This window comes from Nuphar pumila, chromosome 9 (genome assembly GCF_984573655.1).
Source record: "Nuphar pumila chromosome 9, dmNupPumi1.hap1.1, whole genome shotgun sequence".
NCBI lineage: Eukaryota > Viridiplantae > Streptophyta > Magnoliopsida > Nymphaeales > Nymphaeaceae > Nuphar > Nuphar pumila.
In genome coordinates, this window is record NC_143257.1 from 15,673,586 (window position 1) to 15,691,805 (window position 18,220).

At 43.3% G+C, this 18,220-nt stretch overlaps 1 protein-coding gene across 7 annotated transcripts in view; it reads right to left on the reverse strand.

Annotated features, from left to right (window-relative positions):
• LOC149828460 (CBL-interacting protein kinase 24-like) overlaps positions 1-18,220 on the reverse strand; it is a 97,463-nt gene that overhangs the window by 63,238 nt on the left and 16,005 nt on the right. Inside the window, exon 9 of one of the 7 annotated variants that reach the window (XM_090017594.1) lies at positions 6,327-6,704. The exons of the other annotated variants lie outside the window; for them this stretch is intronic. Coding sequence (XP_089873720.1) covers positions 6,522-6,704 — 183 coding nt within the window. The 3' untranslated portion in view covers positions 6,327-6,521. Of the gene's footprint in view, positions 1-6,326; positions 6,705-18,220 lie in introns of those variants that run through there. 7 annotated transcript variants of the gene reach the window in all.

Genomic DNA, 18,220 nt, shown 5'->3' on the forward strand with positions numbered 1-18,220 from the left:
GCACCAGACGGCAGGGGGCCCAGCCCCTGCCGAAGGCACAGGTCGGCAGGGCCCAACCCCTGCCGACAGCACGCAGTGGCAGCAAAAAGGTGTGCCGCAGGGGCCACCGGTCCCGTGCCGGCACTCCGGCGATTCGCAGAGGGAGACGGGGACGACAGGGGCCGCGTAGGCCACCTGTCGGGGCCATGGCGACACAGAGAGGCGGTGGGAGGCCGCGGCAGTGGCTGTGAGCCACCTGCCGGCCTCCCGGCGAGGTGACAGGGAGGGGGGTCGCAGGGGCCTCAGGTCCCCTGCCGGCACCCCGGCGATCCCCAGCGAGAGAAGGGGACGACAGGGGCTGCGCAAGCCACCTATCGGGGCCCTGATGGTACAGGGAGGCAGTGGGAGGCCTGCGGCAACGGCTGTGAGCCTGCCGGCCTCCCGGCGAGGTGACAAGGAGGGGGGTGAGGAAGAAAAGAGGGAGGAGAAGAGAAGAACGGCGTACCTGGGGGGGTGGTTCCCGGCGTCGGCGGCAGGCGCAGCAGGGAAGGAGACCGGCGAGGGGGAGGAAGCTCGAGAGGGCTGCGAGAGGGAGGCGAGACTCCCCTCGCCCTCCGACCTCTCTCTTAAAGGCGAAGGGGGGCACCGGAAGGGGAAACCCCTGGTGGGTTTCCCAAATCCTCCCGCAAGAGAAGGGGGGGAAGGGGGGGGGGGGAGTGCGGCGCTCGGGACCCTGCGTCGGGTTACGCAAAACCCTAACAATAAAAAGGGGCCCGGGTCGGGTCCTGACCCGACCCGGCCCGGGTCCAAACAGTTTTTTTTTTTTTTTAAATGGGATTTTACATCCTACCCCTCTTAAAAGAATTTCGTCCGCGAAATATCTATTACCTTGAAGAATCAAAATACAGGTCAGGATATCTTTCCCTGATATCGTTCTCGGGTTCCCAAGTACATTCGTCAATCCCATGATGTTGCCACCGAACCTTTACAAATGAAATGGTCTTTGATCTAAGCACTTGGTCACGACGGTCGATGTTCTCCACTGGTCTTTCTTCGAAAGTCAAGTCCCCTCTAATGTCCACATCATCATAATGAATGATATGCGATGGATCGTGAACATACTTCCTCAACATGGATACGTGAAAAACATTATGGATCTGAGCATACTGCGGAGGTAACGCCACGCGATAAGCTGCTTCTCCAATTCGCTCCAGGATTTCGAACGGTCCGACGTATCTAGGACTCAGCTTTCCCTTCTTCCCGAACCAAAATACGCTCTTCGTCGGAGATACCTTAACAAAAACCATCTCACCAATATCGAAGGTAAGCTCTCGTCGGCGTCTATCTGCATAGCTCTTCTGCCGACTCTGAGCGGTACGGAGTCGTTCCCGAATCATCTGCACTTGTTGAGTATAGTGTTGCAAGACTATAGGTGCCTCCAATTTTCGCTCGCCAACCTCGTCCCAGTAAACAGGTGATCGACATGGCCTCCCATACAAAGCTTCGTATGGGGCCATCCCGATGCTCGCATGATAGCTGTTGTTATACGCGAACTCCGCCAAACTAATGTGGGAATCCCACTCTCCCTTCCAGTCCATCATACAGGCTCGAAGCATGTCTTCCAAGGTTTGAATCGTACGCTCCGACTGCCCGTCCGTCTGAGGGTGAAATGCAGTACTAAACTTTAACTTTGTGCCCAACGCCAACTGAAGTTGTCCCCAAAACCTTGAAGTGAATCTAGGATCACGATCGGAGATAATCGAGACTGGAACACCGTGCAATCTCACAATCTCTCTAACATAGAGATCAGCGAGACCATCTAACGATTGATTGAGACGGATAGGTAGAAAGTGAGCCGACTTGGTGAGTCTATCGACGATCACCCAAATCGCGTCATGCTTTCTCCGCGTCCTCGGAAGACCGACTATAAAGTCCATGGTAACATCTTCCCACTTCCATAGAGGGATCTCTATCTGCTGCATGACCCCACCGGGTCTCTGATGCTCGATCTTGATTTGCTGACACGTTAAACACTTCGAGACATACTCAGCCACGTCTCGCTTCATACCGTTCCACCAATAACTGCGTTGCAGGTCCTTGAACATCTTTGTGCTACCCGGGTGAATTGTGTACCTAGACTTGTGGGCTTCCGCAAGAACTTCATCTCGAAGAACCGGGTCATCAGGAACCCAAAGGCGCTCCCTCAACCATATACTTCCATCCTCCTTCAGACGAAAAGGTGTATCTGCCAATATCGCTTGAGCCTTCAACTTTTCGTAGCGTGCATCAGTTTTCTGCCCATTGATGATCCTTGCAAGCAGCTCAGGTTGAGCAACAAGGTGAGATAAGCCGATTAAACCTTGAGTGACCGCGAAAGGTTCCCATGAGGCTAGGTCTTCGACCAACCTCCATCCAACAAATAAAGCATTTATCGAGATTTTCGGTGCTTTGCGGCTGAGAGCGTCAGCCACGACGTTCGCCTTTCCTGGGTGGTAGGAGAGGGTGAAGTCGTAATCCTTGAGGAATTCAAGCCAACGTCGTTGTCTCATATTCAATTCCTTCTGTGAAAATAGGTACTTAAGGCTCTTATGATCGGTGAATGCTTCAAACTGCTCCCCATACAAGTAATGTCGCCATATCTTTAGTGCGAACACCACCGCAGCTAACTCTAAATCATGAGTTGGGTAGTTCTTCTCGTGAATTTTAAGTTGTCGAGAAGCGTAAGCGATCACCTTCCCATTCTGCATCAGCACGGCCCCTAGGCCTGACTCAGAGGCATCAGTATAAATCACGAACCCGCCCTTACCAGAAGGTAAGGTCAAAATAGGAGCACTGGTAAGTCGCTCCTTCAACAACTGGAAACTCGCCTCGCACTTCTCGTCCCATAAGAATTTAGCCTCTTTCTTCAGTAACTTTGTCAGGGGTAACGCAATTTTAGAAAAATCCTGAATGAATCTTCGGTAGTAACCTGCTAGTCCAAGGAAACTCCTGATATCACGCGCGTTCTTTGGTTGTTGCCAACCAAGCACAGCCTCCACCTTTGCAGGGTCCACGGACACTCCGTCTTTAGAAATAACGTGTCCCAGAAACATGACTTCCTCGAGCCAGAATTCACATTTAGAGAACTTGGCATACAACCGTTCCTTTCGCAAGGTCTCCAACACAACTGTTAGGTGCTCTCGATGTTGCTCTCGACTTTCTGAGTACACCAAGATGTCGTCGATGAACACGATCACGAAGGTGTCCAAAAATGGCTTGAACACCCTATTCATCAAGTCCATGAAAGCTGCGGGGGCATTGGTCAGTCTGAACGGCATGACTGTGAACTCGTAATGTCCGTATCTCGTCCGAAAGGCCGTCTTAGGAATATCCTCATTCCTAATTCTGAGTTGATGGTATCCGGACCTAAGATCGATTTTCGAGAAAACCTTGGCCTTCTGCAACTGATCGAACAAGTCTTCGATACGCGGCAATGGGTACTTGTTTTTTATTGTGGCCTGGTTGAGCATTCGATAGTCGATACACAACCGCAAGGTCCCGTCCTTCTTCTTCACGAAGAGCACAGGAGCTCCCCAAGGAGAAACGCTGGGGCGAATGAATCCCTGATCCAACAACTCCTGCAACTGCTTCTTCAGCTCCTCAAGCTCAGCTGGCGCCATCCTGTAGGGTGCTTTGGAGATTGGTGTCGTACCTGGTAGCAATTCAATATTGAATTCTACCTCACGAGACGATGGAAGTCCCGACAGCTCTTTAGGAAAAACGTCGGGGTAATCGCGAACAACATCTAGCTCACTGATGGGAATGGGCATTGGATCTGACTGGATAACACTAACCAAAAAGGCAGTGCATCCCTTCCGCAAAAAGTTCTGCGCCTTAAGCGCCGAGATCCTCCGGCTTTCTCGAACAGGTCTGGGAATTCTGAATTCTACTCTCGAAGAGCCTGGAGCTGATAAAACGATCTTGCCATCACGGCAAAAGATTTTGGCATGATACTTGTGCAACCAATCCATGCCTAGGATAAGGTCAAATTTAGTCATCTCCAGCAGGATAGCACAAGCAGGCAAGTGTCGCTCTGCCACAACTACGTCCAATTCAGGTATGAAAGTGGTGCAAACCGTGTTCTTCCCAACGGGGTTATACACGTCTAATGCATTAACAAGCGTTTTTACCGTTATATGCAATTGTTTTACGAATTTTTCTGAAACAAACGAATGTGTGGCACCACAATCAAAGAGTGCAAAAGCTGCTTGATCAGCAACAAGAATGGTACCTTGAACGATATCCCCTTTGGTCAATTGATCGACTGTGGCTGCATAAACTCGACCCGGCTCTCTGCCACTGCTTGGTTGTGCTCGCTATTGTTGCTGATGAGGTGGTCGAGGAGGCTGAGATACGTTGTCGGTTCGCTTGAGGTCATCTGCTGCTTTCTTCCGGCAGTCGCGTATGAAATGGCCCATCTTGCCACAGTACAGGCATCCGCCAGTGTCCCGCGGACAAGATTGTCCCACATGAGGCCTCTTGCACCTGGGGCAGTTATCACTCGACGGTTGCCTGGGTGGTGGAGGGCCCTGTTGTCGCTGGCGTTTTGCTGGAGGAAACTGTTTCTTCCCTGCTTCAGTCTTCACTGGAAAAGGTGGTCGTTGCCCTGGATCGCCGGAAAATGTCTTCTTCTGCTCGCCACCTGACGCGGTTGACTTCTTGGCTTGCACACTTTTTGAACGCTCCCAATCCTCGTTCAGTAGGGTGGCTGCTGCTACTGCCGCAGAAAAAGTCGCGGGCATGCTGGTGAGAACCCTATGCCTGAGTCCTTCCTTCAGTCCGCGAATAAACTTCCCGGCCCGCTCATGATCAACCTCGAATAGGTGAGGACAATAGCGCTCCAACCGTTGAAATTTGGCGATATAATCGTTCAAACTTAAGCTGCCCTGGCACAGCTCCAGAAATTCCACCTTCTTCTTTTCCCTCGCATGAGGAGGGAAATAGTTTCCGAGGAAAACCCTTCGGAAGGCCTCCCACGGAATCACCTCAGCACCCGGAAACTGCACCTCCCGCGTAGTGTCCCACCATTCTCGAGCGTCGTCCTTCAAACGAAAGGACCCGAACATTGTCTTCTTATCATCAGGAACGGACAACACCTGGAACACCCGTTCCACCTCTTTAACCCAACTCTCCGCCAAGTCAGGATCAACCTTGCCCGAGAAAGTAGGAGGGTCCAGCTTTAGAAATTTTTCATATGTGGCGGTTGGTGCATTCCCAGCAAGGGAACCTGGATCCTGATGGGGGCGACCCTGGTTACGAATCGCCTCAGCTAAGGAGTTGAGGGTATCCATCATGAATCCCCTCTGTTCACGCAACTCATCGGCCATGCTGTGGCTTGAGTTTCCCGCCATCCTTAAAAAGCAACCAAGATAAAAATCAAAAATACTGAAGACGTACCAGTAGGCATAAGTATAGAAACAAAGGCAATAACATAAATCTTTATTCCGAGAGTCAAATATTTAGAATCCAGCTGTGCTGGTACATAAGCAAAAGTTATATTCCGCAGTTATAAATGAGTTCACAGACTCCAACAAAACTGGGTGCGTGCTACCTCCCCCTAGGGACGACTAGAATACTTCCTAAGATATTCCCTTCTATTGCCTGTGCGCCTGAATCTGCGCTTAGGGGTGAAGGGAAGTGGCTCATCGTAGGAGGGCTCCTGCCCGTAAAGAGGCGTCGCCGGAGTATATTCCGGTGAGCCAAGACTATAATCTGAAGAATCCGTCGCAGGTGTATATGTGGGTGATGCACCGCCCACTGGGTCTGCCGGAGGTGGCGGTTGCTCGCCGGCAGTCGAAATTGCGATCTTGTCGTCATGCTCAGCCTTGTGGAAGCAAGCATCCATGGTGTGGCCTGTTTTTCCGCAGAAACCACACTCCTCTGTTAACTCAGGGGGAACAAAATCTCCCGATGACTCCTATGGTGTCTGATGGTGCACCCGAATGTGTGAAGGCAGGAAACCACCTTCTCGAGCATGCACTTCAGCCCATGCTGTTGCCAAGGGTATCTGGTAGGCGATCGGTAGTGAGAGGCCTTGCTCATCCGTAAAAATAGGTAGAGGAGGGCGGTTAGCCCAGTAACCAGCCCCGAACATCTCACGTCCGCCCCTCCCCCTTACGGAACGACCACGTACACTACGCGTGCTCCTACCGCGAATACCATTAGAACCAGTAACCGGATCCATATATCCAACGGTACTACGAATAAAACAAGAATATAATTTAGTCTAAACATGCTATGAAATATCAAAGACTTACTTACAGCGCGATGGGATGCTCAATAGTCAAGATTCACTTCTTTCTGATCTGGCTCTGATACCAAGTTGTAACGCCCCAAAATTTCGACTTGTGATTTCGAAAACCTCATCGAAAAACCTTTCAAAGATTTAAAGTTTAATATTTAAAAACAACAGCGGAAGACATTTTAGAAAGGGACACAAGTCAACAATCCTGGGTACGTTAGCTGAAAAACCATCATTCACATGTACAACATCTTAAAGGAATTTAAGAAATAAAGCAATCGATTAAAATCTGCAGTTTATTACAAAATGGGTCTTTTATTCCAAAGTTCAATAAATCTAAGAAAAACTCCAAAAAGTCCCAGAGCCGATCCGCCAGCAGAAAGGAAATGAATCTTGATCCACGTTGCACCACGCCATCGGCCGCCAGTGAAGTCCTACTCCTCACCTGCCCATGAAATGGGTCAGTTTCATAACAAACTAGTAGGTGCACGAACAGATAAGTAGAATGAAAATAAAACAGGACATTCATAAGATAGGCAATTATGATATTTAAGCAGTTAAAGCAGTTGTAGTCTATTCTAGCAAATGTAATAAGTGCAAAGAGAAGCAGTGTAAGTCTCAGTCATCTATATCTATTCATGAATATCTTATTTAAGTTCTGATATTAACTGGCCTGTGGGTACGCACAGACGCGAAACGTAGAAACAGCCGAGACCAATCCGGGGGTTTATTATGTCAGGTGTTTTCATTAACCCGGATGACTGACTGAGTCCGCTCCTAAGGGGACGGTCAGTGACCAAGAGAGTAAATCCCCAAAGGCATTCGTGGCCCATGGATGCATCCAACTTCTGCAGAAGTGCCTGGGAGTTACCACCTAGGATAATTTATGGTAATCCCAATTCCCCTAACTCCGATGACTGGGGAAAACCGAGTCTTTTGCTCGTGGGGTGGTTGTTAACAACCTGTTCATCGGAGTCTTTGTACCATCCATCCTCTCCCTTGATGAACCGTGAAGATCGGATGGGTACGACGGGGGTTTCTTAACCGTCGTCCCATCCTATATGCTCTGGTCCATTAGACCCACTCGAGCATCTTGCCTGTGAAGGCGAAATGGTCACCATTTTATGTGATCTCAGCATTTTGCTAATAGCATTCATCGAGGTTGCCACAACCTCATCATCCCACCATCGTAACCCACATGGGACATACTTGTCCAAAAGTACGATCGTACCTTCCTAGAGGTACAACTACGATGGAAGGGCAACATACTGGTATATGATTCTTTTGACATGTTTTGCTTTTCTGAGCAATTGGCCTGTGGAGGCCGATATTACCATATCAAAAATCAGCAAAGTATAGATTTCACCCTTCAATTACTCTCCATGATCTTACATAAAATTCATACCGTACCTGCCTTAAGGTTTGGTTATAATGGCAATTGCAGTGGTTTTGAGTCTCTTCACAAAATCTATCTTAAGTATGCAGTTTCAAAGGAACAAGCATGCATAATAGACAATTATGAGTTAAGTAATTGTACACGTAAACAGGCATGCCAAGTAAACTACTTGATTTTTTTCTAGAATGAGTCTACCCAAAGAATTTACATTATGCAATTTCAAAAGAATCACATAGAGTAAAACATGGATCAACACATACTTCTTCAGATACGCAAATATGCAAAAATAATTATTCTATCTCAGAAGTCTTATTTTATTTAGTTCATATACACTATTCGTGCGACTTTCCCCTACCTCGGGATGTCTTGCAGCTGCGTGCGTCTACGCGTGTAGATGATACGAGGCTCGGGCCGCGGAGCCAGAGCGAGGGTCCGATGCGAGGTCTGCAACAGTGCTATGTTAATAATAATGCGGAGCAAAAGAAGGACAATCCTGTCTATAGGAAAAAGAGAGGCAACAGAGGTGTGCCCCTACTGGCCGAAAACAGACAAGCGGTGGGGGAACAAGCCCCAGCCTAAACATAGCGCAGTGGCAGGGGGTCACCCCTGCCGACGGCCACCAAGTGGCAGGGGCTGAGCCCCTGCCAACGGCACACAGTGGCAGGGGCAGAGCCCCTGCCGACAGCAAAGGATGGCAGGGGGCCAGCCCCTGCCGGAAGCATAAGGATGGCAGGGGGCCAGCCCCCTGCCGAAAGCACAGGTCGGCAGGGGCCAACCCCTGCCGCCAGCACGAAGTGGCAGGGGCTGAGCCCCCTGCCGACAACACAGGTCGGCAAGGGCCAGCCCTGCCGACAGCACCAGACGGCAGGGGGCCCAGCCCCTGCCGAAGGCACAGGTCGGCCGGGGCCAACCCCTTCCGACAGCACGAAGTGGCAGGGGCTGAGCCCCTGCCGACAATACAGGTCGGCAAGGGCCACCCCTGCCGACAGCACCAGACGGCAGGGGGCCCAGCCCCTGCCGAAGGCACAGGTCGGCAGGGGCCAACCCCTGCCGACAGCACGCAGTGGCAGCAAAAAGGGGTGCCGCAGGGGCCATCGGTCCCCTGCCGGCACTCCGGCGATTCGCAGAGGGAGACGGGGACGACAGGGGCCGCGTAGGCCACCTGTCGGGGCCATGGCGACACAGAGAGGCGGTGGGAGGCCGCGGCAGTGGCTGTGAGCCACCTGCCGGCCTCCCGGCGAGGTGACAGGGAGGGGGGTCGCAGGGGCCTCAGGTCCCCTGCCGGCACCCCGGCGATCCCCAGCGAGAGAAGGGGACGACAGGGGCTGCGCAAGCCACCTATCGGGGCCCCGATGGTACAGGGAGGCAGTGGGAGGCCTGCGGCAGCGGCTGTGAGCCTGCCGGCCTCCCGGCGAGGTGACAAGGAGGGGGGTGAGGAAGAAAAGAGGGAGGAGAAGAGAAGAACGGCGTACCTGGGGGGGTGGTTCCCGGCGTCGGCGGCAGGCGCAGCAGGGAAGGAGACCGGCGAGGGGGAGGAAGCTCGAGAGGGCTGCGAGAGGGAGGCGAGACTCCCCTCGCCCTCCGACCTCTCTCTTAAAGGCGAAGGGGGGCACCGGAAGGGGAAACCCCTGGTGGGTTTCCCAAATCCTCCCGCAAGAGAAGGGGGGGAAGGGGGGGGGGAGTGCGGCGCTCGGGACCCTGCGTCGGGTTACGCAAAACCCTAACAATAAAAAGGGGCCCGGGTCGGGTCCGGACCCGACCCGGCCCGGGTCCAAACAGTTTTTTTTTTTTTTTAAATGGGATTTTACAAATAAAGTCACAAATTGTATGAATACACCTCCTGCATCATGGCCCTGATCCAGGTTATTGTTTGTATAGTACCCATGGGAATAAGAAGTGAGAACCAAAATTTGCTTGTGCATTTATATAAACATAGCATGCATTACTTAAAAAGAAAACTTAATTAAAGATAATTAAGTCACTCATGCATAAATGGTCATCCATTCTACAATGGTAAGTACATGCATATTTAACTATTCATGCATAAAATTTTAACTGTATATGATTGAAAAACGTTTGGTGCATTATAATGTATGTATCATTGAATTGAGGACTGTTTGTTTGCATACGTGAGTTGTACAAATATTATTTTGCATACTTGTTTTAATGTACAAGTACCAAATAGTACTTCCTACCTGGCTTTCAAGAGTCTAACTCGTTTTATGGGGATTTAGGTGAAGTATGATATACAATTGTGAAGCAAATGCAAAATGCTTTGGTGGCATCGATAGCTAGTCTTTTCCTTTCCTAGTGATAGTTTTAGAAAAACAATTATTGTTATTTTATACTGAAAATACTCTTATGTAAATTTTAAATTATTAAAAATTGAAATAAGTTTTAATAGTAAACGTTATTCACATTTTAATTCAGTTATGATGATTGATTGTATTGTAACCCGCTCAGAATGTTTAACCCAAAGAAAAAGGTTGTTTCTGTTGTTTTAAAAAGAAAAAAAAATCTCTTAAAATTTTGGGTTAAAATTTTAGGGCGTTACAGAAGTGGTATCAGAGAAGGGATAAGATTCTTTAGAGATACCAATCTATCTTTGGGTAAAGACAAATTGGTATCAGAGCGGGATGAAAATATTGGCTCATAACACATTTAGCAGTCCGGCATCGCTCGGTGAGTAAGTTCAAATTTATTTACTTGACTTACTTGTAAGGTTATTGTTTGATAGAAAATTTGTGCATTATGTATGTTTATGAGCTTTAGATAATACATGTATGAAAAAGGTATATATGACTTGAACCATGTGTGCATAACTCGAAATACGTAGGAGTTACATATATTGAGGTTTAGTTGCTTCGTATTACGGAATGTGCATGTTCACGTACACATACATAGAATTACAAATCTTTATACGCATGCTTCGAGGTACAATTTATGAAATGAATGTTTATTTTTAGCTATGTCATGATGCTTATGAGGATATGCTTATGTTCGATAATGAAACATCACATGATATGAAATTATGAACGTATGTGATAAATGTTTAAGTTCAACAGTGAACTATGGTTCTTGGAACTCTGTTGGTGATATCATGAATGTAATGATATGATTGAAACACCACGATATGTGATGGGCCATATGATCGTAACCTATGATGTGATGCATGTTGATTGATGCATGAAATGAGCTATGCAATAGATCTTTTTGAGATGAATTGAATGTTCAAGCCCGGATCGTAGCTCCTAACCTTGAATTCAGTCGATTGAATTGATGTGTTGGTGCTCCGATAACCTAAAATCTTGTGATTTGCCAATTAATTGTAAACATGTTTGTGCCCGTGTTAGTGGCTATCGACCCTTAAAGTGGTCAATTGTATTGATACATGTATGGCAATAAATTCATTGAGGAACTGTTCTAAAAAAAATTATTTGTGAGGGTGTGCATGACCAAGATCGAGTGATCCGGCTAGGGCAGTAAATCGTTGTGAGGAGGTGCATTGTCTAAGACCAGGTAACCCGTTGGGGCAATAAATCGATGTGAGAAAGTGCATTGTCCAAGACTAGGTAATCCGACTAGAGCAGAGACTCCCTGTGAGGTTACACATTCACAAGACTAGGTGATCAAAAGTGGAACTTGTTTTTTAGGATATGATGAATTTCTGAGGATAAAAACTAATAGTAAACTCTTATATACCAAATTAAGGATCCATGTTTGTGATTACTCATATTGATTATGATAGAAGGTTTAATATGAGATAATGCGTAATAGGAGCATGATGATTTATATTTTGAATTTATCAGGTTCGATGATTTGATATTGAATTTCGAGAACTAAATTCCTTTTTAGGAGAAATAATGTAATACCTGTAGATTTTCTATAATTATTAAACAGATAAAGGATAAAAGCAATATATATCAAGAATTTATTCAGTGAGTAACCCTAGTTAGATTTCGCGGACGAAATTTCTTTAAGGAGAGAAGGATATAAAACCCACAATTTTTCAATATTTTTACAAGAAATAAAGGCAAAGTTAATATTAAATTATTATTTAAACTTAAGATGAGATTTAATCGTAATTCAAGCTTTAATTTAAATTTGGAATGAATCTCAAACAAAGAATTTATTTCAATTTGGGTTTTGATTTTTAATAGGATTTAATCTGGATTTAAGCTGAACTTAATTGGGATTTAATTTGAGTTTTTATTTAGTCAGGATTCATATTGAGTGTGAATTTGAATCTAGAGTTTTATCAAATTTGGATTTCGATTTGGGAATTTGAATTCGGATCGGATCTGGATTTAATTTGGATTTAATAAATATGTCTCAAATATTATAATTAGATTTAGGTTTGATTCGAATCTAAGTTAAGATTTAATTGAATGCAAATTTAAGTTTGAATTATACATTAATTTGAAATTGGAATCGAATTTGAAATTTTCTATAATTAATAAATAATAAAAAAATGAATTGTTATATTTGTATGAAATATAGAATTTTAATTAAGACTAAATTGAGATTTCATTTGCATATTATGAAGAATCAAAATTTGATCAAGGAATGAAATCAGATTTAAATTCAATGCTAAATTGGATTTAGATTATATTTGAAATTTAATTTATTTTAAGTGAATTTGCATCAAGAATTTAATTTAATATAAATTAATATTTAAGGTCAATTTACATATTGGGTAATGGAGTTTGGATATAATTATAGGATTGATTTGGTTTCTTAATTGAGTTTGGATCATAGTAGGATTTGGAATCCAAAAGAAGAATCCCTATGAGACTCCATTGTAATTAATTTTATGGAATGGCAGTTGGGACTTAATTACAATCTATAGGATTTTAGGAGTCTAATGGGCCGGACATTTTTCCCTATATGGGCCCAACTTAGTGGACTTCCAACATTGCCTAAATTGATGATAAAGTCTGGAAAAAAATTTATATTAAGAAGCTTCTCCTAAGTCCAAACAAAAAAAAATTCAAAAGTGTCTATTTAAAACAAAGGAAAACTTGCCTTCTTACTTGGACTTGGAGTTTTCTTTTTTAAATAGGAAAGGGATCTCCTTAGGGTGGGACATCCCACCCTAGTGGGCCCCTTAGCTATGGTTGGGACCTCTTTAAGAGGCCAGCCAATAAGTAGCTACATATATTATGGTTTACAAAAAAAAAAAATATTTTTATAATAAGCATTAAACAATAAATAAGTAAAAAAAGAGTTCTAACGACAGAGGATTTTTGGAAAGTTGTGGTGCTAAAATCTAGGTACAATGGCTCTAGGTCAAGCTGCACGTATTGCTATTCCAATGGCATTAGTTGGCAGTCATGCGTTCATATTTGGAGTAATTGAAGAGAACAAGAAGGTTTTCCTTTTTGTGGACTTAAGAAATAAAACATTTTTGAATGCCACTCATTTTAGACATTTCTTTTCTAGCTTTAAAATATATATATTTGTATTTAATGATTTTCACAACTCCAGTTCTATCATCAATTTTCAATGTTTATAGCAAATGAGGCTCATATTGCATCCGTACCAATCGTTGAAATTAATAATTCATCATGAGTTCATATTACACATAGATGCATGAAGAAATGGAAAAAATAAAACATTAAGTGAAAAAAAATATCTTATCATGTCAGTCACAGATAAACCCTTGTGCACACTCAGATCATAGTATTCATAATTTTAAGTTTCCACATTGTCATATAGCACAAAGTTCCATGAAGCCGGATCAGTACATGCAATATAGTTCATAAAGATAACCTAATATAGGTTGCCTCTTATTTAGTTTCTCTTACATGCTTCCTATTATGTGCTCCTTTTTGGGAAGTGGAAAGTGCCGTAACTCTAAATGTTTGATTTCTAAATAATTACATGTTCATTGCTAATTTTTAAGCTATGTAGTGGTGATTACACCTTAGCAATGAAATTTAGGTCCCATAAGATGCACGGGGTTCTCTCTCTCTCTCTCTCTCTCTCTCTATATATATATATATATATATCCCTCTTTCTCTCCCTCCTCTCTCTTTTCCCCTCTTTTTTCTTTTGATTTTTCTTCTTCCTCTTTCACCAAGCATGGAGGATCAGTCCTCAACCAAGGCTGAGCAAAAGGGATGCAGCCATATTGCGAAAAAAGGAAGCGGATCGTGTAGGCAAACTGGTCTTTTCGGCAATCGAATCCACCGTTTTCGCGAAAGAGGTAGAAGGTTTTATTCTTTACCCGTAAATCGGAACTCGTATGCACGAGTATATTCCAAGGCTGAATAGGTAAAACCATATATCGATCCTTTCATACGAGGATTCGATGTTGGTTTTATTTTATTTAGCGTAGAAACGATTTTCGGAATGGAAGACCGCTTCTCAGACTCAATTCTAACCTGAGTCGATTTCGGGGATAATGTAAATCTTGGCTATGTATATATGTTGTATGTACATATCAAATCTGATATGTATACACACATATCCATATGAAAATATTTGATTTAGGATAGTGGTTATAAATTAAAAAATATATATAGATTTTTATGTGTAATAGCCTTATACGGGCAAATCGGGCATAGTCGATTTGCCCGAGACTGATATACGAAGGGTTTTAAATGAAAACCCTTCGTGGATTAGTTTTGTTAGTGAAGGAAGGGGCTGATCAGATCCCATAGGAGGGGGTCGGTTCATTCCCTAAAAAATATATATATACATAATATGAAAAATCATGTGGGTATTGGCATAATTGAAAAAAAATGATACGGGGATTAGAACAAATCTTTGCGAAATTGAGTACGGGAAGATGTGTCGAACTGATCCACGTATGGATCAGTTTTGATCAACCCCATAAACCGTCCAAATCAGTCCCTGGATGGATTGGGTTTGGCCGATTCTGAGAAAAATTAAGATTTATGGGTTTATACTGCCCGATTTTCAAGAAAATCGGTAAGTTGGGAAAATCAGTTCGAGAGTCCGAAAGGGGGCTGATCCGATTATGGATCAGACCCAAGGTTGATATCCATCAATCCCAGATCAGTCCAGGTGTTTATTCCTAACCAGTTTCACAACTAGACTGATCCGAAGTTGAGGATATCCATGCCCGTGCACCGATCGAAACGTGCGTTCGATCGGGGATTCTAGACTCAATACGGGTTGTTTACTTAATTACTATGAAAGAACTGATATTTATGTTGTTGTCTCTCTCAATTGTGGACTACAATATCAGTTGAAGAAAATTAAAAATAGAAAATAATTATTGCTCAAAATAAATGAATATGGTGTATGATAAATACCAAAAACTTTTTTGAGAAAAACGTTTTCGGGATGACAGGCCATTTTTTAGGTTTAATGGTTGTGGATTTGTGGTCAAATTGCAAGAAGTTTTGTACTGTTAATATATGAATTTTATTTAATCATGTATGATATGCTGATAGGAAAACATCATGAAAATTTCAATTCGGTTTGCATATTTCTGGTCACCCGAATGCATTTTACCCTCTATTATGCCTAACCGGCCTACACACGTCTGTTAAATCATTCGTATCTCTCTCGTCCGGATGATTTTTTATGAACGGTTTGCTGTATTGGAAAGCTAAAAAAAAATCACATAATCTGTGGAATTTGGGGCTCTGCTCTTAGTCTATGCACAAAACAATGACAGTTGGAATAGAAAAGTACAAGCGATCACTAAACTGGTTGTATCTTCCTCATTCGAAGGAATTGTTACGAGCAGTTCGTGGCATCGGAACATCAGGTTAGTTTGGGGGCCTAGTGAGTCCCGAACCGGTTAAGGACCGGAACACCAGTGTATGCAATGCATGTAAGGTATTCAAATTTCATTTCTAAAGATTTATTAAGACTGTAAATACAATTCCAACACTGATATTATGCAGGTGTTGAGTGCCCAGATAGGGGCATGAACTGAATAAGGTGTTTGTTGCACATATATGCCTTGTTGCAAATTATGATCGAAATGAATGGAACATGTATTGACCAAAAATGTGTATAGATGCATCTAATTGTATATGAACAATGCTTATTGATGAATGTATGTTTAAAATTTGAAATGTTAAAAATGCACAATTGTGTATGACTAATTGATTGGCATTGCAACTGTGCATCCATGAGCCCGGAAGGGGGCCTACATCTTTAATTATATTTGTATTGTGCATGAATGAACTTAATGAATTAAAAAGTTTAACCATGTGACACAAAACTATTGATGCTTACAAGGAGAGGGTAAGAGGTACTTATTAGCTTCGTGGATATTGTTTTTGAGTACGGAAGGTTGCTCCTCCCCAACCACGAAGATAGAAGAAGCCTCCACAGTAGCCGTGGGATGGATGGTTAGAAACTCATGAGTAAAAGTCTAATGCATCAGGATGACGCTGCTAAGAGCTCTTTCTCGATAACGGTTGTCCCCCACCCGAGATTGGTGAAAGGTGCTCGACAAGAAATAAAGTCACAAATTGTATGAATACACCTCCTTCGTCGTAGCCCTGATCCAGGTTATTGCCTGTGTAATACCCATGGGAATAAGAAGTGAGAACCTAAATTTGTTTGTGCATTTACATAGACATGGCATGCATCACTTAAAAAGAAAACCTAATTAAAGATAATTAAGTCACTCATGCATAAATGGTCTCCGTTATAATGGTAAATGCATGTATATTTAATTGTTCATGCATAAAATTTCAAATGTATATGATTGAAAATCGTTTGGTGCATTGTAATGTATGTATTATTGAATTGAGAATTGTTTGTTTGCATGAGTGAGATGTAGGAATATTATTTTGCATTCTTGTTTTAATTTACGAGTATTGAATAGTACTTTCTACCCAGCTTTCACGAGGCTGACCCGTTTTATGAGGATTCAGGTAAAGTATGATGTACATGTAATGAGATATTGCGGAAATATAAAGAGTGCATACAAGCACATACAACAATGAATAAAAGAGAAAATATCACAAGTCCACGAAGGGACAATACAAGCACAAGCCTTTAAGAAGGCAACAATATACAAAGCCTCTTATTGAAAAGAGAGAGGAGCTCTCCAAGATGAAAATACACAAGGGGATCACCCCTATTTATACAAGAGAAGGAGGAGGAAAAAGGAGGGCCAAAGGGCCTCAAAAGGAGAGCCAAAAGGGGGCTCCCATAGAGTCGTTGGGAGCCCCCAACGGTCACATTTGTGACCGTTGGGGGCTCCAACGACTTCTATGTTGGAGCCCCTTTTGGTCCTCAAAAATAATAAAAAGAAAAATAATAAAATAAATAATAAAAATTACATTTGATCAAAAAAGGAAAAAATAGTTGTTTTCTAAAACAACTGTGAAATTACAAAAATACCCCTATCGGGTATTGATGTAATAAACAGAATATATATATATATATATATATATATATATATATATATATGTATATATATATATATATAATAGGTACATTTCAACACCCCCCCTCAAACTTTACGGGGGAAGGACGGAAAGTTTGCCGAGAAGAAACATGAACCGAGGAGCTGGAAGAGCTTTGGTGAAGAAGTCTGCCAACTGATATTCTGAAGTGACATATGGCAGAGCAATAGTTCCTCGTAAAAATTCGTCACGAACATAGTGGCAATCCATTTCGATATGCTTCGTACGTTCATGAAAAGTATGATTGCTTGCGATATAGATGGCACTCTTATTGTCGCAACACAGCTTGGAGGCTTCAGTAATATCAACTCCCATATCTTTAAGCAAACTGCGAAGCCATACAAGTTCCATTGTTGTGGTTGTCATTGCCCGGTACTCAGCTTCAGTGGATGAGAGTGAAACTTTCTGCTGCTTCTTGCATCGCCAGGCAATCAATGAGTCCCCTAAAAAGACACAAAAACCAGTAGTTGAGACTCGATCATTGGGATTACCTCCCCAATCTGCATCAGTATAAGCAAGAAGATTCAAAGGGGAAGAGGAGGATAGAAATAGCCCTTTATTGATGGTATTCCGAATGTAGCGAATGATTCGGAGAACCGCACTCATATGCACGGTTGTAGGAGCATGCTGAAATTGACTGACTGAGTGAACCGCATGAGTGATATCTAGTCTGGTGATGGTTAAATATGTAAGAGACCCAATGAGTTGTCGGTACGGTGTAGGATCTTCCAGAAGAACCCCATCTTCTAACCGTAACTTGGCATTAATAACCTCGGGAGTCTCTACCTTCTTATCATCAGAAATCCCAGACTTAGAACATATATCTGCAGCAAGCTTCATCTGTGACAAAATATATCCTCTAGGAGAATATGCAACCTCAATTCCAAGAAAATATCTGAGAAAACCTAAATCAGACATATCAAAATTATCTTTTAACATATTTTTAACATTAATAATACTACTTTGATCATTTCCAGTAATAATCATATCATCAACATAAAGCAACAAAATTACGATACTAGAACCTGCATTTTTAACAAAAAGAGCAGTGTCAGTATAACAAGAATGAAATCCTAATTTTATCATGATATCACTAAAACGATCATACCAAGCCTTAGGAGCTTGTTTAAGACCATATAATGCCTTTAAAAGCCGAAGTGT